The following is a 24,902-nucleotide window of genomic DNA, read 5'->3' on the forward strand; positions in this document are numbered from 1 at the left end:
TCAATTTTAAATGATAGCCTTGCTTGATAAAGCAATCTAGGTTGTAGGCCTTCGTTTTTTTATCACTTTGAATACCTCCTGCCACCCCCTTCTGGGCTGCATAGTTTCTGTAGAAAAGTCATTTGATAGTCTTATGGGAGTTCCCTTGTATGTAAGCCACTGTCTTTTCTTGCTGCTTTTCGGATTCTCTCTTTGTCTTTGACCTTTGCCATTGTAACTATAGTGTGTCTTGGTGTGGGCCTGTTTGGGTTTATCCTGGTTGGAACTCTCTGCACTTCCTGGGCTTGTATGTCAGTTTCATTCACCAGGTTAGGGAAGTTTTCGGTCATTATTACTTCAAATATGTTCTTGATCCCTTGCTCTCTCTCTCTTCACCTTCTGGTATTCCTATGATGCGCATGTTGTTGTGCTTGATGTTATCCCACAGGTCTCTTAAACCATCTTCATTGTTTTTTATTCTTTTTTTCTTTTTGTTGTTCCGCTTGGGTGATCTCTGCTAACTTGTCTTCTAATTCGAGATTCGATCCTCTGCCTCAATTAACCTGCTGCTAATTCCTGCAAGTGAGTTCTTTATTTCAGTAACTGTGTTCTTCAGTTCTAACTGGTTGTTCTTTATGATTTCTCCATCCTTCCTTATGTCGTCACTAAGCTGCTTAAACATTCTTATCATCGGTGTTCTGAACTCTGTCTCTGATAGGTTGGTTTCCTCTATTTCGTTTAGTTCCAGTTCTTGAGGTTTCTTCTGCTCTTTTATTTGGGACATGTTTCTTTGTTTCCCCATTCTGGCTGACTCTCTGTGTTTGCTTCGATGTATTAGGTAGATCCCCTAGGGTTCTTGGTCTTTGCTGGGTGAGTTTATGTAGTATGTGTTCTTTATGTTTGACTTGCATCACTTCTTTATTCTCCTGTGCATGTGCTCCAAAGGTGACCCTTGTGTTGTGTGTGTTCTGTTAAAGTTGAGCTTTAATTGTTTTTGGCTTGTCAGTAGGTGGGATTTCTTCCTAGGCTGTCTAGCTGTGAGCATTAGCTATGCCCTCAGTGGTTGAGCTGCTGCATGAGGGTTGACGACCCAGATAAGGCTTGGCCCCTATGAACTCTTGTGACTGTAGAGAATTCCCTCTGTGTGTGTCACTTGTAGGTCAAACCTAGTAATATTCTGGTTTGGTCTGGAGTTGGCCTCTGGGTATGTTGTAGGCCCCTCGTGTAGGGTAATTTCAGAACAAAACAAATCAACCAGCACAACAACAACAAAGAAAAAAAACAAATATACTCACATGTAAAAACAACTGATAACTCACACTCAACTCAGGCAAAAATATCAAAAATACAAAAAAAAAATCAATACAGAAAAATGGTAAGAGGGAGGAAAAGTAGGGCAAGGAAGAGAAAAAAGAAAAAAAGAAAGAGAGAGAGAGAGAGAGAGAGAGAGAAATAATATATGCTAAAAATGATAGTATTATGATAGTAGTACAAGAAAAAAACCAGCGCCAGTCTTGACTTAAGCCCACCAAACAATCTCCAGGTTGTACAAAGAGTCCTCTACGTCTTGCGCAGGCAGATCTGGCCATCTGGCGCCCAGAGTAACCCTGACACTGCAGTCCTAGATGAGTGGGGCTATGAGGTGTGGTTGGTAGTTTCTACAAAGTCAGTGCAGTTTCTGCTCTCGCCTGCACATACATGCGCTGAGAGCACCACAACCAGCCACTGGGACATGGGCTTCTTCCCTGTGCACGGGTCTCCTGAGTCTTAGGGCACTTCTTTCATTGGGGGGTGTGGAGGACTTGAGATTTCTGAGCTGCTGAAAGCCCAGAGCTGCCTCTGCCCCCTGCGGTTAACCCCTGCATGTATCTCTGCAGCTGTAATTGTCCTGCTGCAGCAGTGGCCCAGGAAAGGTGGCAGCTGGGAAGGGAGGTGTCTGCTGTCTCCCAGCCCAGCAGTGTCACACTCTTCCCATCCTCTTGCCTAGGTCACAGTTGCAAAGCAGCTTTTTCCAGGCCCTGAGCACTAGAGCTCCTCTGTAATCTGACACTACTCTTCAGTTCAGGGACCAGCTTGAGTCTCTGGAAGGGCAGGGGTAGGATTGGGAGGGTGGGGGGAGGGGCCCAGGTATGGTGTTTACTTCCTTTGTCCCACCTAGGACCCAGCTAGAGGTCTCAGCTGAGGTTACTGCCTCAAATGCTGGATATGCTGCTCTCTCGGCAGGAGAGATCAGCTGTGGGATGCAGGGAAAGAGCCCACCTCCTGGCTCTTGTGGTCTCTGTTCTGTCCTGGGACCCCCTGCGTCTCTGCAGCCATGGGTGTGGTCCACGTCTCCACTCCACTCCCTTCCCTCTTCCCCTGCTCGCTCAGTTTGCCCACCTTAAGTAATCCTCGTATGAGTCTCTTAGCTGTTCTGTGTGATGAGCAGAGAGTCCTGTGATGGGTTACAGATGTTCAATTTGTGGTAAGTTCGGAGAACTCAAGAAGACCACCTCGCTGCCCCCATTCCCATAACGTCACTTGACTTTTATTCTTAATAATTTCCATACCAGCATAAATCAGTGCATTAATCTTATCCTTTTAATTTTAAGTGACAGAAACCAACTCAAACTAGCTTATGCCTGAAAGGAAAATTTGTTGGCTCTTATAACCAATATATGATTTTAGGAAACAATTTAATCAAATAGTTTTATTGTCAGGAGTTTTTTTCTTTTAAGCATATATTATGCAATATAAACCTTTTTGGTTCCTATGCAAGGACTGCCACATGAAAGAGCGAGGATAACCGTTTTGTGTACTCTTTCACTGTAGCTGTCTGGTGACAAATGGCTGGTGAGTGAGGCTGTTGTTGGGATTTGTGATTTGCAGCATTTAGCAGGCTGCTCAGGGAAGGCTTCCTTGAGAAGGTGAGAGCTGAGAAAGGACATAAAGACAGAAGATGGTATCAGCCAAACAGATATCCGGGGACAGAACATTCTAGGCAAAGAGAACAGATAGAACAAAAAGTGTGTCTCTGAAAGCAAATGGTAGAGAGGCTGGTGAGGCTGGGCCAGAGTGAATGGGGAGAAATAATAGGGGGTGAGGTCAGAATCGGGGGTTGATTTCACGTAGGACCTAATACTCCCAGGCTTGGGTGATAAGTACTCTGAGTAGATGGAAGGATTTATCAGATGAGTGTAAGCAGAAGTCACATGGCCTGACTTAGGTTTTAAAATGGTACTTCTTAATTCTGTGTGGAGAATTATGATAAAGGGCAAGAAGGGAAAAGCAGGTGAGCTAACCCAAAGCTAACCCAGGTGAGAGGCGGAGGGGCTTGAACCAGGGAGATGACAGTGGAGGTGGCAAGTGGAACGCAGATACTGGGTGTATTTTTAAGGTCTATACGGTAGGATTTCCTAATGGATTGAATGTGGGTGAGAGAGAAATAAAGACGGAAGGATGACTCTGAAATTCGGGTGAGCAATGGAAGGCACTGTGTTGTCACTAACAGGGCTTGGCAAAAGATGCAGTGAAACAGTCTAAGGGAAGAAACTCAAAATTTAGCTTTTGATGTGTGGAGGTTGAAATATACATTAGACAAACAAGTGGATCCATTAAGTAGGAAGTTGAATACATGAGGAAGTGAAATGTGCTTATATGCAGATCTTGAGACAGCAGGACTAGAAGACGTGTAAAGTCATAGCTCATGGGCAAGGTCACTGGGCTAGGTGAGACCATCAGGGCACTTGGGGACCTCACTGCAGGCTGTAACTTCATGTAGACAGCCTTCTCACTCCCTTAGTCAGGCTCACGTTAAAATCTATTCACCAAATCTGAGGAGGTAAGATCTGACAAAAACTGCAAGCAAGGGCTGCTTGAAACTTCAGTTTGCCTCTTTACATTTTCTAGGTTAGATGAATCAATGTATCGGCCATGGCCCTATTTATTGTGAAGTTTAGGAACCTAAATTAAACTAGCTTAACAGCAAGTACACAGTGTGTTGGGGAGATATGGATGGAGAGTCAAGGTGTGTTAAACCACCCTTCTGGAGGGGCCTGAGATAGTGTCGGTCACAGGGGAGGCCTGGTCTAGACCCTTGATTACCATCTGGGCCTTCTCCCTGTGTTTTTGGTGCTTCCCTCAGCAGATCGGTTTAGTTCCCTCAAAGCAACTTCTCCATATGGTGGGTAAGTTGGCCCTGGATATCTCTGGACTCACATGCCCACAACCTACTGTGGAAAAGAAAAGGTCTCTGCCCTGACAACTGCACACAGGAGAGTCCTAGGGAGGGACTCTGGTGGCTCTGTGTGGGCCAGCAGCTCACCCCTGCCCAGTCACTAGGGCCAGAACCACAAGGGGCCAGATAAGCTGCCTGCCTCCCCCACACCTTCATGCCGGGAGAAGACGGCATTATCCAAAGAAGGAGAAAAATGAAAAAACAGACAGTGCAGGCTGGTTGTGAATTAAAATATGAACAGGCCTGATAGCGACTTCAGAATGTGTGTTCACTTTACTTATTAAAATGTGCTCAATAAAGAAAGGACCCTGAGCCAGTCAATGCCTCTGAAAATAGATTCTATCCAATGGCTAAGAATTGTCCCTAACAGAAACCTACCCCAGAGGATAAGAACCATATTAGTCAGTGGAAGCCAAGCAAAGACCATTGGTGGGGTGGGAGGTTTGGAGAGGAGGCCAAATGGAAGGAGGATGTCAGGTGTGGTGGTCAGAATGAGAGAGACGAAGAGAGACACGCGTTTATATTGAAACTGAAAGATCCCCATGAAACTCACAGTCAAGCAAGCACGAGCCATCCATCCCTGGTGACAGATTAGATCACTGCACGGCCTCCATCGTCTGAGTATGTCACACACCAACAAAACTTTGGGAACATTTTAACAACAGGTTTGCCAAGAAGCTGGGGGATATGGAACTTGCTTTAAAAACACAAGTACAGTTAGTGTTCTTTTGATGTAAATTAATTTATTGGGCACGTGTCTGGGCAGAGGAGAGAGCATATACATTTTGTTAATCATTATTTGAAAACATGTCTTCTTCTATTTCAAGGAACATCTTATAAACTAAATACAATTGTTGACTATCAGAACTGTAAGGGAGCCGACCTTGTTTTTATTTAATTTCATCTTTTCTGTGTAGACAAATGAACCTGTATACACGGAAAGAGGACATTGCCGGCTGGGTAGATAGGATGTACCCTGCCTTCCCCTGTGTAGGACTTCTCAGATGAAAACTAATAAATTCTGGATTCTCGTATGTCAGCATAGGGCATCTTTTTCTTATATTCACATGCATTTCACCCTAGCAAAGATATGTAGAGAAATTTGATTTAAAATACCACTTTCATTTCTTGCTTGCGATGACTTCTAGCTTTCAATGTACAGTAACAATTACATGCCATTAACAATTTTAGCCTTTGCTTAGATGTCGTTAGAAAGGTCATAACCAAATTGACTTCTGAACATTTGAATTTGAATTTTAAAGTGTTTTGAAATGAAATATATAAATTAAATCATCCTCCCATGGTCAAAATTGTAGTCCATCAAAGCTTTTAAAAATTAATAAATTTTGCTGTTTTCAATTATGATAGTGATTATGATAAAAGGAGAGCGAAGTGAGCAACTGAGTGATGGGGAAAGACTGGGCCTGTTGACTCCCTGTGGATGGGGATTGCAAGACGTTCTTCTTATTTTATTCCTGTGAATACAGCTCCGCTACCTTTCTGGTTAGATGACACAGTGACTAGTTTATTCAGATACTCTTAGAAGGGCCATACAAAGCCTTGAAAGCTGGCTGCCTTTGGAAGTGGACCAATCATGCTGGAAACTGTGAAACCAAATGATCTTTATATTGTTTCCTGGAGGCTCATCTTTAACATTGAACAGAGTTGTGTGCGTGTGTGTGCACACATGTGTGCACATTTAGATGACATTTGGAAACAGTACTATTACCCAGTCATGTCGTTTTTGGTACTAGTCATGGACCTTTGCTTATTTTGTAGCATGACTTGGAAATTTTGAGAAAAACTCAGAGATTAATATAAATATTAGGTTGGTGCAAAAGGTAATTGAGGTTTAAAAGGTTAAAAATAATTGCAAAAATTGCAATTACTTTAGCACCAACCTAATAACATGTTATAATAACTATTGATAATGGCCAAAACTTAAGCAGTTCTGAAATATATTAACCAAACAGAAATGCAATTTTGCTGCTTTCAAACATGTGGAGAAATAAGTCAAAATCCCTTCTTTCACTTCCTTTCAAGAAGCAGTGTTATATTTAACACATTCCAAAGCTTGTTCTTTCTCATGTTAGGTACCACATTGAACTTGAACGGTGACTAATTGAATTTTCTAATTTCTAGGGACCGACACTGCCACGAAAGTTAATTGGCTGCTAGATAAAAATGTCACCTTCTATTTATATTTATATTAAACTTTATAGTTTACACAACACTTTCATGTGTGTAGCCTTAATTGATACCCACAGTAACTCTGTAATGTAGATAAAACATAACCAGAAAAACAGAATAAGAAAGAGCAGGAGATTTGCTCAACATTATCCAGTAACATCTTCAGGACTCAAATACACACCTTCAGATTCCAGTGCAACCCTGTGATGTGTTTTAGAAAAGTAATTCACATTGCAGTGGTGAGCCTAAGTGAGGAGAAACTAAGGCAGACAACCCAGGAAGAAAGCTTTTTAAAAAGTAAAGAAAGGAGATTATTTTAAAAGTAAGAGCATGAGATATTAAGGACCTAATTTAAGAGACAGAATTAGTTAAGTTGGAGAGATGAAAGGAAGGGCTGGATTTGGTCGGTGAGAGTAGCTAAAACCCCAAGATGACTCCTCGAGTTCCGTTCTGGATGAGGGAGAGGGGAGCCTAAAATATTAGTGGTTTGGGAAGGTCTTGTGAAGGGTAGGGTTTGATATAAAGTGTTATGGACCACCATTCTGGATTCAGACTATGGGGACTTTGAATTATGGATTTGGAGGGCTGAAAACTGGTGAGGACAGATATTGAAAGTGAGAGTGGACAAGAGTGTCTCAGAAGAATCAAGCTTTCCAAATTATATTTTATGGGTTTTTAAAGTTAATGTTTGCCAATCGGGAGATGAAATGCTGATGCCAGAAATGGGATGAGAACAACCACAAACATTAGCTCTTTCATATTTTATTTCAATTTTATATTCGTAGCACTTTCCCGTTCTAATTTAAGACAAATTTGTATTGTGTCCTGCTTTAAATCGAAGGAAGAATTAATTGTCATTGACGGTCTTTCTGACTCTTAAGGATGTGAGCCTTTGTGTTCTGTAACCTCGCAGGGACAAGAGTCTACACGATTTGACATCAAAAGTCTGCTCCCGACGCAGCTTTCGATCATACGGGGCATCTTGCCTGTCACCACCACATCCTGGCAGTGTTGCTGTTGGTGCCATTGGGGAAGTGAGTGCTAAATTTCAAACGGTGCTCACAGTGGGTCTGCTCGCTACCCATCTCTCCTTGAGTGGCCAGGGGTCACTCCTGGCCAACAGTGGCGGCGTCACCCACTCCTACTTTCTGACATGTGCTCATTGGCTGTTCCAACTGGAGCAGTATCAACTTCTACCGGGTTGTGAACCCAACTGTTAGGGATGAAGAGTCTTTCCTTCTTTATCATGTTCACTTTCTTACACTCTCACTGTCTAGCCCCTGGTGCCATTTACAATATTGGTTATAGGAAACATGGCATTTCAAGGTTGTTTTTCCCTTGTAGAAGCCTCATTGAAGTTGAACATGCTTAATTTAGGGTCCCGGTTGCTGGGGTCTTGTGTAGCCATACATTTCAGTCATTTGTTATTGTTTTACTGATTTTCAACAACCACTTAGGGCATGTATAGTTTCTAATATGAATAACATGGGAGAAAATAGATCTAGTAGGGGAACATACAAGAAATGCATTAAATGTGCAACCCCTTTGTGGCAATTTCTGATTTCAATTGGAAATGTAAACTCTCTTTGTTAATTTACTATCCCAATGTCAAAAAACGAAGGCTGATGAAGTGAGGAACGTCCACTGTCTCTTCTTTCTAAACTACCAAAGAAGCAATCATGTTTAAATGTGCTTCCATGGCTGCCTTTGCTCACCTGGCCCGAGAATTCATGCTCCCAGCAGCCACAGAAGGGCGGGTCTTAACTTCCCGTTACATTCCCAGCACTGAGCTCCCGTCTCAGCTCGCAAGCTACCCTTCGGGCAGGTTTGTCCTGGAGGCAGAATCCTGGTAATTCCTCCGTCATTCCCTAAAAGGAAGCTGATACCCTTCTCCAAGGAAACTTTATGAATATATTTTTTAGAGAAAAATCTCAAATTGCTTTTCTCTCAATGGTGAATATCTTTTCCAAGACTGTTTCTTGTCTCTTTGCCTTTGATTGTCCTTACTGGGACCTTGATTAAGACGTTTCTGAGCTCATGGGAGATACATTCCTACGTGTGTTTTCTGTGTTTATGTTTATATTTCCACGGTCCACATTGAGGTCATCAGCACACATTGAGGGTTGTAGATGTAGAAGTGGGTGTCCAATTTCTTTCTCTAAATATTGGGTCAGCTTTCCTAATACCATTTATTGAAAGGCCCATGTTTCCCACTCTTCTCCATATACCAAGATACCATAGTGGTGTGGTTAGAGACAATTTTAGTTCTGTGAAATGTATCGAAGATTTCTCTACAGACATTTCAGTTTAAAAAGTGTTCGTTTTTCTTATATTATCTGGCATAAATTTCCTATATATGTTCAATTAAATTTAATATTACATGTGGGGACAGAGTCCCAGAGAGCAGTTTCCAGGCTCTCAACCTCATGTGGAAAGGTGCTGGCTCAGGTAGTAGATGGCCATCAACTGTGACTAGTTGGCCATAAGCTGTAACCAGTTAGCCATTAGCCACTAATATAACTGCCGTGGCTACGCTAGCAAGCGTGGATTGCAGCTAGCAAGGTTGGTTGGTTGGCAGAGAAGCAGATGGCAGATTGCAGCTACCAAGTGGAGTAGTTGGTTGGCAGAGAAGCGGATGGCAGGTTGCGGGTTGTGTGGCTCCTGCTTCCTGTGTCTCCAACCCAGCCGCCAGTGAGACTATACTGGTATGACCCCCCTATCTATAGCTCCGTGGGTGTTCCTTTTTGGCCTCACCACATCCTGCGTTCTGGTGTGGAGAGCGAGACCAGAGACCCTGCATGACACTATGTTTCATTTCTAGCTTTTAAAAATTCCCTTCGTTGATCAGTTATTAAACTGGGTGTTAATAGTACCATGTATAATTGTTGATTTTCCCATTTTCTGCTATAATCGCTGACTTTTTTGGTCTTGAATTATCTACTATATGATTTAAAAATTACTCTTCTTACCATCTCTGTTTCACATTTCCTTGGTAGATCTTTTCCCATTTCTGGAACTCTTGCTTTTCTGTAGTCTTTGTTTTATGAACAGAAATTCTCATGATTCTAAACTTGTTCACATTTTTAAATGTTAAAGAAACTACTTAGTTCCACATAATGTGATTATAGCTATAAAGCACCTTCCATAAAAAGCACCTTGAAGAAACATCTCCTATTACTGACACTAGAATCACCTCAAGAGACCACAGTTCCTTCCACCATATTCTATTACAGGCATCTGGTTGGCAATAATACAGGTGACCCATTTTTCTTGAACGTGCCTTGGAAGAAGATGCTGTCATGCTTTCAGAGTTAGTTTTAGTGTGTTACACACCCCAATCCCAAATAGTTTGTCTTTTTCTTCTTTATGTCTAATTTACATCTTCCCAGCTGATGAAAACAATGGTTCCCATTTCTCTTCCTTATCGTTCTATTTCATGCCTGAAGGGTGTTTTCCTCCTGAAATATTTAATTGTATTTTCTCTCTGAACATAATTGGTAATTTTAAACAACTTGGGGGGGGGGGATGTTATTTTTTTGTTACCTTTCTACTTATGTTGTCATATTCATGACTCTAAGTTCTCCCAGTCTGGCAGTCCAAAACACCTTGTTTAAAAGTCATTGCAGAACAGTTAGCTCCTCTTATCCCAGATTGATTCCCAAGTTACACTATTTTATGTCAACTATGCTACTCTATTATCTGCTATGATGCTTTTGAACCCCATACTTTAGGCCTCACCTACTGGAAACCCTTTATCCAGTGTATGTAGTGTGTGTGTGTGTGTGCTTGAGTATTTATACACACGTGTGTTTTGATTTATTTCTGCCATGCTGTGTTGCATTTGTGAGTCAAGCCTTTTGGGACTTCTTGGGTTCTAATTCTGCTGCTAGCACTGACTTCTTCCTCAGTTTAGTTCTAGCTGATATATACTTACTGAACTTGTGAATATGCATAACTCCATAGTGAAGATAAAGACAAAATTTCAGTTCTGGACACTGGCTGAACTTGGAGCAGCTGAATGAGTAAAAACAAGCAAACACAGACTTTTTAAAGATAATGAGCAGCAGTCTTAAAATTAAACTTTCAAACTATTTTTTCCTTGCTTCTACCATCCCTTTTCTGTTCTGTAGGAGATTAGGAAGATACTGATAATCATGTACAGAGAATTCTTATTAAAAGAGAACCCTTCACCCGTGATACTTCTCCTCTGGTTGTGATTCCAAATGAATAAATGCAACATGGATGGGTGGAGTGTACAGAGGCAATATTATAAAAAGACCAGGTTTTGTTATTAATAGTATATATTTTTTCCTTGGATGAAGCAAGCTGTTGCAGGTTGGCTCCTCAGGAAACAGTGTCCGAGAGAGAATTTAGCGTACAGGATGTTTAGCCAGGAGGCACTAATCACTGCCTCCTGTGACGGGAGGGAAAGGATGAGGAACTGGCTGAGGGAGAAGACGAGTCGTGAGGCAGGCTGATGGCAGCCCCCTCTAAGCCCACGGGGAGCTCTGCAGCAAGCATGGCCCTTCAGAGCTGTCCTGGCTGGGGCATAACGGACTGCGTCAGTCAGTCATTGGATGTAGGCCACCACAGAAAGGGCCTGTCCTAGGCGGGGTGGATCTCTGCAGCTGGGACAATTTTTGAAGTGGCCATATGATAATTGAAGAATGCCACCTGACATCACGTCCTTTCTTAAAATGGAATCTAAGCTATGTGTCTTCATGTACATCAACTCCCACCAGTTACTTGGATGTCAAACAGCTATAGATGTGCATGTTAAACACCTTCAAGTAAGAATATTTTTTTTTACTAAATTGCTCCCACTTTCTGTATGACATTAATCCAATATTTCAAATGAGAAGTGAAACCTGTCACAGTAGCATAATTAGACTCTACCTTTGTCATAAAAACAATTTTTAGCTCAAAGAATCTCTTTAGCTCTTTGATTTCTTTAACTTATCCAGGTAATATCTGTGCATCTACTGTTAATGAGATCAAGTAATAATAGGATGTCTCTGCCGACAAGATGGGGGGTCAGTGGGAGGACCTACAGACAAGTAACTATAAGACACAGCAGGAGGTAGTGTCTTAAGAGAGAAGCAACACGGCACAAACAGAAAATATGTTGACTGGCTGGGAGAGCGGAGGACAGACAAATAAGAAAAATACCGATTTCAATACAACACCATCGAAGAAATATGAGTGAGGTGTGTTAGAAGCAGAGAATATAGACATCCAGCCAATTCTAGGGGTAGGGGGGATGGGAAGTCTAGAATCATAAATAGGTTTCCAGAAGAAACTGAGTTGAGTTCCAAAGGGATGTGGAGCCTGAAACGGTGTCCAAAAACAGAAAATAGCTGAAGTAACTTTTCATACTATAAGATGATAGCGGTGAGAATGGGGCTAGGGTCAGGCATAGGGACAGTAATGAGGACAATGTGTAGTCCCTCACGTTCAGAGCCAATATGGCTGAAACAAAGGGCGCACATTGCATGTAGACACACTGTGTGAGTCGGCAGTGATAGATATCAGATCTTGTCTCATATGATGCCTCCTGCTTGAACCTGAAGGCAGCGAAGTCATTGAATCCTTGGGCCATCCTCCCACAGTGTTTGGGGAAATTAATCAGGTTGAGGTTTATAACTGGATTGCAGTGCAGAAAGGTTAAAAAAAAAAAATGAAGTCCAGTTAGGATGCAACTGAAAAAGTTTTTAATAAAAGGTGATAGTTGTGTGTTTGGGGGGAAAGAGCCAGACACAGGAGATATTGAGAAGTGAGGTAGACAAGACATAGCAACCCACTGGACGTGGTTGAAGATAAAGGGAAATGAACACCTGGGAACACTTGTATTATTCTGTGCTTCGTGCATCTGAGAGCTTTTGGTAGCACTAATAGAAATAGGGAACTGAAGATGACGTTTAGATTAAGGCAGAACATGATACGTTTGGTTTGGAATTTGAGATCTTTCTCGGACATTAAGATGAAGATATCAGCAGACAACTGAACAAGCAGACACGAAGCTTGATAAGGAGTTTTTGGTTAAAAAGGGAGATTAGGGAATCAAGGGCATCAAGCTACAGCTGGCCTTGTGGGTGTAGACAGATCTCAGGGAAATGGGGGCAGGAGGCTTGGCCAGGCACCAAGTAATGCTTCCATTAGTGTGTGGACAGGGAGGGCACACAGCAGCCACTTACATTGCTGAACTCCTTATTTAAGGATTGTAATCTCTTCCATAACTTGTATGAATTTTTCAAATGAGTAAGCCACCCACCCTCATCCTCTCTCTGCCACGGGATGTATGAACTCTTATAAAACACTTGTCTATGTGATATAAATACCATTCAGGAAGCAGGGATGGTGACAGCATGTATTATTCCTGAGACCATATTATTGGGCCATTTAATTAACTTAGGAATAATTTCAAATCATATTTACCACGCAAATACTATATAGTTTAGTTCTAATAATTGAAAAAAACCTTAAACCTCATTGGCCATATTGGAACCTTTATTAAATAATTATACATAGGAAAACTAACATGCGTTTAAAAATAATACCACCATCAACAAAGTGAAAAGACAACCTACAGAATGGGAAAAAATATTTGCAAGCCATATAGCCAATAGAGGGTTAATATCCAAACTATATAAACAACTCATTCAACTCAATAGCAAAATAAATAAATTATTCAATTTAAAAATGGGCAAAGGATCTGAACAGACATTTTTCCAAAGAAGATAAATAAATGACTAACAGGTACATGAAAATAGACTCACTATCATTAGTCGTTAGAGAAATGCAGATTGAAACCGTAATGAGATATCTCCTCATCCCTGTTAGAATGGTCAGCATCAAAAAGATAAGAGATAAGGAATATTGGTGAGGATGTGGAGAGAAGGGGACCCTTGTGCACCGCTGGTGGGATTGCAGATTGGTGCAGCCACTATGGAAAACAGTATGGAGGTTCCTCAAGAAATTAAAAATAGAGCTACCTTATGATCCAGCAATTACACTTCTGGGAATATATCCAAAGGAAATTAAAATACTCAACAAGATATCTGCAGTCCTGTTTTCATCGCAGCATTATTCATAATAGCCAAGATACGGAAACAACCTAAGTGTCCATGGATGGATGAATGGATAAAGAAAATGTGATATAGATATTTATATACATACACACATACAGAGGGTCCCAAAAAAATGTATACACATTTTAAGAAAAGAAAAAGACTGTTATTAAAATTATAATACTTAATATATACTGGTAACAAAAGATAACTACTAGTCATGTGTATACATTTTTTGGCACCCCCAGTATACATACAAACATATATGCGCACACATCCATCCATGCACACACAATATGGTACTATTCAGCCATACAAAATGAGGAAATCTTACCATTTGTGACAACATGGAAGGATAAGTGAGATACATCCGACAGAGAAAGACAAATACTGTATGATCTCACTTATATGCGATATCTAGAAAACATCAAATGCATAGAAAAAGAGATCAAAGTTGTGGTTGCCTGAGGCAAGGAAAAGGGGGAGGAGGAATTGGAGGCAGGGGGTCAAAAGGCACCAATTTCTGGTTATCAAATAAGTGAGTAGTAGAGACGTAATGCCCAACACGGTGACCACAGGTAGCACTGCTGTTTGATACACAGGAAAGCTGTTAAGAGAGTATGTCCCAAGAGTTCTCCTCACAAGGAGAAAATTTTCATTTTATGTATTTATTTTTTTATTGTACTATATGAGATGATGGCTGCTAACTAAGCCTATTGTGGTCTTCACATCATCATACATGTCAATCAAACCATCATGCCGTACGCCTTAAACTTATACAATGATGGACATCAGTTATTTCCCAATAAAACTGGAAAGAAATTAAATCTTGAAAAACAGAAGAAAAAAAAAAGTCCTTCCAGCCCATTGGAAGAACTTCAGTGTAATCTGGAGAAAGGTGAATCCCTGCCGTGTGTGCAGCAGGCAATGTTCTGATATTACCCGCCATGTGTGGGTAATGTGGGTTCAGACATGCAGACACTGCAGGTTGTTGGTGCTCGTCTCCAGTGAGGATTATGAAATTTGTTCTATATGAATTTGGTTTCCCATGTGGTTTTCTTTTGTTTTTAATTATAAACAGTCCTTTAAGTCGTGGCACTTTCCTTGAACCTAGGAGTTTCAGAAATGAGAGCAAATATGGATGACTTGGCCCTGCTATTGTTTTCTGTTCCTAAGAGAAAATGTTTCTTCATGAGTTAGAATTTGGCCCAAACTGAGTCATCTCTGAAACTCCAGTGTACTGTGTTTTTTGTTTGTTTGTTTTTTTCTTATGATGCCTGTCTTAAAAGATCACTAAGCCAAACAGGAATTCTTGTTTGAACAAGCCTTAAATAATTTGTTTTATTTGGAAATTTGGAAATTTCTCTAAATGTATGCGACTCGCTCTCTTAACTCAGCCATGCAATTTAAATGTGGCCTTTCCAGTCTAGGTCGAGAGAAACATATATATGGGTTAAACATGTTTTATTTTTTGATTTCTTACACAATTTGGGCTGTGACAAATATACCCAAGCCACAACTTCCTAAGGGAACCTTAGAGAGACACCCTGCAAGTCGTCCCCACCATGTCACAGGGACAATGCCTACTCCTTCCTTGCCCTTCCCACCCTCTGGATCACTCCGGCCTGCTTCCCATGTCAGTGTTTGGGTGTCAGTTAATATCAGTTCATATGGAACCCCAAGGGGAGCTTAGAGCAAGGGATTGAGAGGGCTTCCAAAGGAGCTCGCATTGGTGTGGATACGAGTAGCCATGGCTTCAGTCAGCACCTGCAGGCTCCCACAACGCCCTCTTACCCCCCATCATGCCCTCCTGAATCTCACCCTGATGCCCTTCCCTCCTCTGGCAGACAGGACCAGCGGCCTCATTCACGTTGAGCAGCTATGGCTGCTGCTGGCCTGGAAGTCACCCTGCTCAGTGCAACAAGCTCACGTAGCAATTCAGGCCATAGCTGAATAAGCAAGGACAGGCCTTGACTTTATCTCCCCAATTTGCCCTACCAGTAGGGGGAGAGATGGTTCATTGGGACCACTAGTTACAAGTGCTGGGCCCGTAGGCTATAATCAGACCACCAAATGGAGCCCTATCAGCTCATCCTTATTATGTCCTGCATGCATCGCCCTTTCTGCTCATAACTTCAGGATTGTCTAACTTTGCGAGTATAGACACAATTTCATCATTATCTCTAAAAGATGTTTTTAAAAACTATTACGCGATTAAGATATATAAGACACTACTTACTCCACTAGTAGTTGTGAGAAATAAAAAAGATAAACTCGATACATCTTCTGCATCTTATGTCACTCTACTTAAAGAAAAAGACATTCCAAAGATCACTAGACTCACGTGACTCATCCTGTGATATGTCCCATCGGAGAGTCTTCAACCACAGGCTCTGGAGTGCATAGAGGAAGACTTAAATTGTGTTCTGTCAACAGCGTAGCGAACTATATCACATAGGGTCTGGGAGCTACAATTTGGGGGTCTAAAGTATGTTGTAAAGTAACAGAATGGGATAACTAGCCAGTCTGATGGGCGGAGAGACCCCTGTGTGATGTGTCTCATGCACAAATCGCACATGTTCATGAGCCTCACAGTTTTAGAGTCACAGCTTGCATCTCAATGGACATCACAGAGCTTTAAGCTTATGCTGGTCCTGGGCATGTCCAGTGGACATACGGACACCTAAGATGGCTGTGTCATTAGGACCAACTTTCAGAAATCGACCATGGGATTTGCATTTCCGTATGGGCAGGATTAGCAGATGCAATTTTTGGAGGCTCCGTGAAGCAGGTAAGATGTAAAAAAAAAAAAAGAGAGAGAACTTCTTAAAGAATGAGAAGAAAGAGCTTGTGAGAAAGAATGGAGCAAGGGAGTTGGATGAGAAAAAGATCTGAGAAGATGAAAGTCCCCATTGCTGTAAGTCAGAAGACTTGGGCTTGAGGCAGGCAGGCACTTTGAACAGAAAGAAATTAAGAGCTGTCAGCCTGAGAATTGTGTGGTGGCCATGGGGTTAAATTACCATTAGAAAAAAGATGACAAGATGTGGAGCTAAGGAAATAAATGATACGTGGCAATGAAAGGAGAGCCTCCGTATGTCTCAATATCCACGTAAAAATTTGATTTTTTCCCAGTGAATGATGCGCCTTGGGACATAAAACAAAGTTACAAAGAGGAAAGCTAGAACAATGCTGATTGGGCAACCGCTATGTACCCCTTTGGCTCTATTCTGCTGTGTTACAGAAAGCCCTTCCCCAACATTCTCATGAATTGTCTTTTATTATCACCATTTTATTCACAAATAAATAAAATCATGGCGTTAAAGAAACTGGGTAAAGAAAATGCTGCTCATTACCCAAGATTGACTGACACCCAACCCATATTTCTTTCAATATGTCATATTCCGATCTGGGGGAAAATTTAAAAAATGTTTTTTTTTCTCCTACAAAGAATATACAATTAATTTTTGAGGGACAAGGCACAGAAAGATGTTTGCCTGACTTAACGTTCTTGTTAAGGGTTTAGAAAGAATATGAGTCTAAATTTACATTTGGCAGCATTCAATGCTTCTGAACTGCCTCGGAGAAAGGAACTTCATGGGGAATGAAGTAAACAGACCTGGTAATAAGTGACATTTCGCAGATATTTATGTGCTTTGGGGTAAGAAGTTTATGTCAAAACCTGTTGCAGGCCCCATTCAGAATTTCTGCTCCTGTACAAGCTTCCACTGTCAACCAGATTCAGAGAATTTACCTTAAAAAGTGATAGAATGAACCAGAAGTAAGCATTGTGTCTCCAACAAGAGATTTGGCTTTACCAAAATCACTACAGGAGTTCTTTGAATCACTTGCTTTACTGTTTGCCTCCAATTTTATATCTTATGAATGAAAATAAAAGATTTGGGGCGCTTTCAATTTTTTTAGCATGTTATACAGCAGGTTTGTGATTCTGAAGCAAAGGAGACGGCATGTAGTGAGGAGAGAATTGACGTGATGGACAAGTAGGTCTTTTGATTTAATTTGCATTTTAAAAAGTGCATCCTCATGTAATGTGAGCAAAACAAGCAAGAAACCTGATTTTGACATTATTCTGAGAAAATGACTTTTCCCTCTAAATTCCTCCTTTCATCATGAAAATTTTTTATTTTAATTATTTGGATAGGGTATTTTTGGTTTTGTTTTTTTATATAAATATGTTTCAAAACATTTTAGCTATATCTTTTTCCCATTTAATACGGTAACTATAACTTAGGATTCAGAGTGTTAACTAAGTACTATGATTCTGTATGAATTGTAAAACAGCTGACTATTAAGGGTTCCGGCACAGAATAGTCCCCGACCGCTGTGTGTGTTGCGTTCCTATGTCTACACGTCAGTTTGTGCCTAGTTTCTCATTCCCCTTAGTTTGCCGACTGTGACTTCTCACTGAGCCCTCATCAGTAGGCCTGTATTCGCAGTATCTGGTTACGACCAAGAAATGAGATAACTAGGAGTGTGGTAACAGTTTAAAATATGTGCAAAACATGGGATTTTTCTTTGAATGACATGCATGGGGCACCCTTCATTTTCAGCAATGTGGCTTTATGGCTAAAGTTTCTGAAATTTACTTCTATAGCTGTAAATACATTCCTTAGAATTCTAAAACCCAACGAATTACGGATATTTTGAAATTATGGAAAGCTTGGATTTTGCTTTTGTTTTCTTTTTTTCAACTATGATTTCTTTGTAGCTACTTCTTGCCTCTGTTCTTGAAAAATAGTATGCATGTGCCTGTTCTCCAAACTTTCTTCTTCTGTAAGGACACATGCTTATATTTAATAATTATTGACAGCCTATACCCTACATATTGTTTTCTTATTAAATAGGTAAAAAATATGCTATGTGTTATCTAGCTTTCTTGATTTGGGAAATAGAAAGTAAGTTTTAATATATTTCTCCTCCTTATTATAACTGATAAGAGACATGGAGTTCTTTCCCTTGGCCGGTAATCTTTCAGCTTAACTGTTTGTTTGTTTTTTTGTTTTGTTTTTGGGGTCTTTTTTGCTCATCTTAAAGACTTAGGAAATAGAGCCAGTGCTAAGGAACCAATTCCGGTCCGTGTGAAAATTTGTGAACACCTGTGCTAACACATTCACTTTTCACAGCAACATTTCTTGTTTTACAATTAAGGAAACTGAGGCACAAAGGGACTCGATGACATTAGTTAGTAGCACAGCTGCACTTAAACCCAGGTCGCCTGGCTCCAAAGTTTTCATCTTCAAAATATGACCTGCAATTCAGATAACGAGCATCAAACCAACAGTGGGTGCGAGGTCGTCTGAGTAGACGTCTGACAACCAGGTTTCTGTGTGTGAGAAGCCAAAGAAGGGGAAATGTAGTTATTTTTTATTAAAAATGGAAGTTTATTAAGTTAATAATACTTACATGTATAGTAAACATTTAGGCCACGTGGGACCGGATTTCGAGCACCTTTGTGCTTAAGACGGAGCTGCCCCATCTGATGCCAACAGAGTGTGATCAGAGCAGCCTCCCACTGGTCTTCCTGCCAGCGCCAGGCAGAACCTCATCTTGACATCTTCTCTTAGCATCAGACCCACTCACTGCAGACCCAAAGCTCCAGCTTTACATTGAGAATCCACAGCAGTTTCCACATTGAATGCACTTGTCAGTATCTTATACTATTTTTGTTTGTTTGTTTCTCTGGTAAGACCTCACTTGAGCCATCTGCTTACTTACTAGTCCTCCTGCTCTGACTGTATTTGCTGTTCTGAGTTCTAATTCCCAACTGCTTGTGCAAGCATATAGTAGCAATAATAATGACAATAATGATAATAATAATAATAATAGAAGAGCACGGCTGTGATCTCTTGATACCCACTGCCCGTGACCACCCATGAAAGCTCTGCTGTGCACAGATGCTGTATTAAGTTCATCGTTGTATGCCCAGCACACACAGTGTTGTCAAGCACAGGCCAGGTGCTCAATAAGCACTTTTGAGTGAATGAATGATTGAATGGTTTCTATTCATATGTTTCACAGCTGGATCCCTGATGTCTCCTCCAAGTTGTTAATTGCAATGAATCTACAATTGATTTAATGAATAAATTCTGCAGACATTTTACTATTTAATAACTTCATTCTATAGAATCATCTAGTATAATAACTAGTTTATATTGGATTATTTGCATGCTTAATAAAATTATTTTGCAACCGTGGTTATTTTCAAGTCCCTGTCAAAAAAAAAAAAGACAAGATCTGAGCCCTCATTCTACAGTGAACTAGTTCCATGAACATTTTTGAGTTTCAATTTCCCCATCTATGAAGTGAGGAGACCCTATAAGGCTGATAGGGAACGTATTGAAAATCTGCCCATAATCACATAAGTAATGGTAACCGAGGAAGGAGTCACACTTGGCTCTCTGGCTCCATTTAAACTATTTTCTGATGCTGAAAGCCTATGAGGCCAGCTAGGCAGTTACTGAGGAAGAGTGGTCCTGAGGCGAGAAAGAGCAATAGTACTTTCTTGGGGAAATTTAATCAGGAAAGAACCTTCCAGACTGAGCTTGGCTGTGTCCACAGCTGGCCAGGCTGAAGGCTATAACCTCATCCTCATTTGCAGCTCATCCCAACAACTCAGAAACTGGCCGTGAGTCATTTCATAGTTTGAGGTCATGCACGTGGAATATATAAAATTGAGGGGTTCAGAGTAAAGATGTGATCATCCTAACATAAAATACCTATTTTTAATTAACATTTGCTATTAGTTGTACATTAGATATAAAAAAAAAAAGTTTAACAAAAAAATTGGAATCTCTGCTTCCTAACAGGTTTAGGTATGCGTATCAGGAAGGCAGGAAATAAATGGATGGAGGGCCAGCAATCACGATGATGATAATAGCAAAGCAGGAAGAAAATCTCCTCATTTTATAAAGCTTCTAAGGGAAAAGCAAACCCAAATCCTTCTTTTACAGAATTTATACCAAAGAGCACAGAGTCTGAAATGTTTTCATTCCAAAATGATTGATTTTTTTAAAAAGTTTATAGAAATAAATTGCATTAAGCATATTTGCTGCAGTGCACATCAAGCCATGCTTTTCATTTAGAATGATGAGAAAAATCAAATCATAGGACAGCACAGCTGCAAATCTTCTATTGGTTCATCCGTTTACACACTAGAGCAGTGACTGTATGACTCTTTCAATGTCATGCAAAAGGTTAAAGGAAAAAAGAATGTGGACTATGTATACGGCTCATTATCATCTTTCCTCTAATACGTGTTTTTTCTCTTCTTTCAGTCCCACCTTTCATCCAACCTTTTGAGTTTCCAAGGTTCTCCATTGGACAGCGGGTTTTCATCCCGTGTGTTGTGGTCTCAGGGGACTTACCCATCACGATCACCTGGCAGAAGGATGGCCGACCAATCCCAGCGAGCCTTGGGGTGACCATTGACAACATTGACTTCACCAGCTCCTTAAGGATTTCCAACCTTTCTCTGATGCACAATGGGAACTACACCTGCATAGCCCGGAACGAGGCAGCCGCCGTGGAGCACCAAAGCCAGCTGATCGTGAGAGGTGAGTGAGAGATGCAGGACACATCAGAGCTACACAGCCTGATTAGGGTGTTTGCTTGAAATGTTATGGAAATAACTAGAATTCATAGCATTTGCTGTCATCCCATTAAAAAACAAACAAAAAACACAACTATAGAAACCAGCTGTGAACTCCCCTAAACTCCAAACCAGGTTTCCTTCACCTAGAATACAAAGTTTCAAAAAATTAGCACCAAAGAAATGTACCAGAAAAGACATGGGAGCCATAGGATTTCATTCATCAAATAGGGCTTTCCTAGATTAACCCATTGATTTTGACGACCAAAGTCCACGAGGCCCCTGCCGTGTTGTATTTATTTTATGTAGCACTTTTTAATAATGTTGGCACTTAGATTGATGGCTTTTAAAAACATTTGCCAAAGCCATATATTACGGTTTTTCTAAAAAGTAAAAAAAGAATGGCTTTATATATATATATGTATATATATATACATACATATACATTTATTTTATTTATATTTATATATAATCATATATATATAATTTATATACAATTTATATATAATTATATTTATATATAATTTATATATAATTTATATATAATATTTATATATTTATATATTTATATTTTTATATATTTATATATAATTTATATATATTATATTTATATATAATATATTTATATATATTTGTTTTAGGTTTAGAAATGTGATTTTCTTGTGCCTCTCTTCTGTTTAGCATTAAATCTTTCATTATTTTGGGAGACTACTGCGACATTTATTAAATTGAGCAAATCATGGTAATATTTATGAAAACAATTAAAAATAGGGTAATCTAACTTGTAGAAAACATTGGCAGGAGTCTCAGTACATCTAAAATGTAAGCAGCAGCCTTATTTCAAATCTCTAGTCAAGTGACCAAATTCTCATTGAGGTTGATACTCCTCATCTTCAAAGAGAGCAGTTAGTGTTCTGGGAAGTCTGTTGAGTGTGGGTATTCTGCGATTTTATGGTTTTCGCAGAGCTACATGTGTTCATCCACCAGTACAGCGTTCACCCACATTGCCAGACTAACTCTATGAAGTTAAAGATGTATATTAATGTGATTATTTTAATTTTAAAATCCCCAAACACTGGGCTCTCAGCGTAGTTATCAGGGGGGGATATTTCTGTCATCTTCAGGATAGTCGCTAGCTCTGAGCCGATTCTTTCCTGAGCAGTAGATTCCAGAGTCTTTCCTCAGTCCTCAAATCTTGCCCCCATGACAACTATTCTTCCTTTCTGGCTGAAAAGCAATGCACTTTCTATCTATTTGCCAACAAGAGAAAGTGAAGCATACAGATTCGTATAAAGAAATCAACTTCGTATTTGTAAAAAAAGTTTTCCCTGAGTAAATGAGTATGAAAATATATGTTCGGTTAGATGCAACCTAAAGATACAAATGAATTTTTTTCTCATTCTACCTTGTACTTTTGAGTATAAGAAAGGGATACATGAATTTTTTCCCCCCATTTTTTAAAGATAAGTGTATATGGGAACCAACATGGTATCTGCTTCCTGAGTGTTTTCTCATAAGAAGAATTGACTCTTACTATGTCATTTTTGAAGGGCAAGCAGTACATCAGCCTGTCCCCTCTATATCTGCTCTGTAACATCCAGGTCAGAGAACAGAGCTGCTAGATAAAAATGTCCACAAGTGTTCTTTGTATCACTTTCCCTTGCAGAAAAATTAACCAGACTTTTGACCAAGGCAAAGATCATATGAACTGAAATGGAACCGAGCCATTCAGAAAAATATAGTTGATCATAATTTGTTTAATGGCTCCATGTGGTTCTTCTTCAAATGTGCTAAATAAGCTTCTGTGACCTTAATATTAAATCACCAGTTAGGTGATAAAACCCTGAGAAAGGAAATGTGCTTCATGAGCAGGTCAGTGACTGGAGAAGTAGTCGGGGACAAGATGATGTGGGACAGTGGTCATTCTGGACTTCACCATAGAATCTCCTGGGAGATCTAAGGAGACACTGATGGCTACTTCTGGTCCCTGCTAACCCCAATTAAATCAGAATCTTTGGGAGTAGACCCATCTCTCAGATCTCTAGGGTATTTTTTGTCTTAAAAAAAAACCAAACTCACCCATAAGTGGTTCTTTCTTTTTTTTTTAATTAAAGTTTATTGGGGTGACAGTAGTTAGTGAACTTACATAGGTTTCAGTTGCACAGTTCTGTAATAAGTCATCTATTAATATGTATCACATTGTGTATTTGCCTTAAGTTTTGTCACACGTTAGAATTATATGAGGAGCTTTAAAAATTCATGTATCCCAATTCTTATATTCGGATTGCAGCCCATACTAGTTAAATAATCACCTTTGGAGGTGAAACACAGGCTTCAGTGATGTGTAAAATCCCCAAGTTGATTCTAATATGCAGCCAAGTTTGAGCCCTAGCACCATGGTTAATTTGAATATACAGCTATTTTAGAAGTCTGGATTTTTTTAATTTTTTTTTTTTAATGCACAGAAAGGTCACTGGTGACTTTAACCAGGTCAGTGACATGCCCTGATTTATCTTTTTAATTATCACACTAGCAGCTGTATGATGAATGGACAGAAAGCAAGAATAATAGGTAAGAGGCTATTTCTGAAGTTCAGGCAAGACAAAAATTCCTTGCATGTAGGTGGTAATGGTCAAGGTAATGAGAAGCAGCTGAATATGCCATATGTTTTGGAGGCCAAGCAAACAAAACACGTTTACTAAGTGAATGTTGCAAATGGGAGAGGAATTTATAATGGAAACACATATTTTACCTAATCAGGTAAATGGAATATTCTTGAACTGAAGTGGAGGAGATGCAGGGATTAGCAGTTGTGACAAGGGAAACAATGACGTGGGAGGCACAAGAGGGTCTAGACTCAAGGCATTCCAACATTTAAGGTTCTAGAAGAAGAGGAAGAGTCAGCACAGGAGACAGGGAGATGGAGCAGCCACGGAAATGGAAAGAAACCTGGGGACTGTGGGGCCTTAAAAGCAAAACAGGAAATAGATCCAGAAAGATAGGTAATAAAGTATATCAAATCCTGCTGAAAGTAGAAAGAGGGAAAACCAAGAATTGGTCATTGGATTTAGGAAGATGGATATTGTTTGTGACCTTGAAGAGCAGCATAGCTGCCATGAATGCCTGACTAGTGGGGCTTAACAGAAAAGGAAGTGAACGAATGTGTGGGAACTCAACAAAAGACAATTAGGCAGAAAAACAGAGAAGTTAGAGATGGACATGGGCAAGGAAAACTTATATGCTGATGGGAATGAGTCAATAGAGAGGAAAAAAATATGTGACAAGATAAAGAGGAGATGGTTATAGTAACAAAGTCCTTGAATTAGTGAATTGGGTTGGATTCTTTGCACCAGGGAATATGTTCAAACTAGTATAGTAATAACCATGGTTGGATGAGGGGGCTCCAGACGTTAGAACCAAAAGAAATGGCTGGAAATTCTATGGAGGCAGATTTGGGATCAAGTAACTTGAAACATAAATTTGAAAATTTATCTAATGGGGTCATCAGAGAGGACTAGGTAATGGATTTATTCTCCTACCATCAACAGCTATAAAACTGGACACAAATTTATAAAACAACCATTTTCAGGTAGTGGGACAGGCAGCACAGGGCTGTGATTCTTGAGAGAAAGGAAACATATGAGCTGAATTCCAAATTCACCCCAGATATCTGCCTGGAGCAATTTCCAAACTATGGCAGAGGATGCGGAGCCCACACAGACAATTGTGATCTTGCTAGGTGGGAAAAGCAGAGTAGCAATTTAGAAGTACATGTTTCTCCAAAAATAAGACCTAGCTGGACATTCAGCTCTAATGTGTCTTTTGGAGCAAAAATTAATATAAG

General features: G+C 40.1%; 1 protein-coding gene across 2 annotated transcripts in view; it reads left to right on the forward strand.

Annotated features, from left to right (window-relative positions):
* The window catches only part of DSCAM (DS cell adhesion molecule), a 639,047-nt gene that overhangs the window by 400,017 nt on the left and 214,128 nt on the right, over positions 1 to 24,902 (forward strand). For both annotated transcript variants that reach the window (XM_019745768.2, XM_019745769.2), the window contains exon 9: positions 20,745 to 21,023. In XM_019745768.2, coding sequence (XP_019601327.2) covers positions 20,745 to 21,023 — 279 coding nt within the window. The remainder of the gene's footprint in view (positions 1 to 20,744; positions 21,024 to 24,902) is intronic.

This window comes from Rhinolophus sinicus, linkage group LG01, assembly GCF_036562045.2.
Source record: "Rhinolophus sinicus isolate RSC01 linkage group LG01, ASM3656204v1, whole genome shotgun sequence".
In the NCBI taxonomy this organism is placed as follows: Eukaryota; Metazoa; Chordata; class Mammalia; order Chiroptera; family Rhinolophidae; genus Rhinolophus; species Rhinolophus sinicus.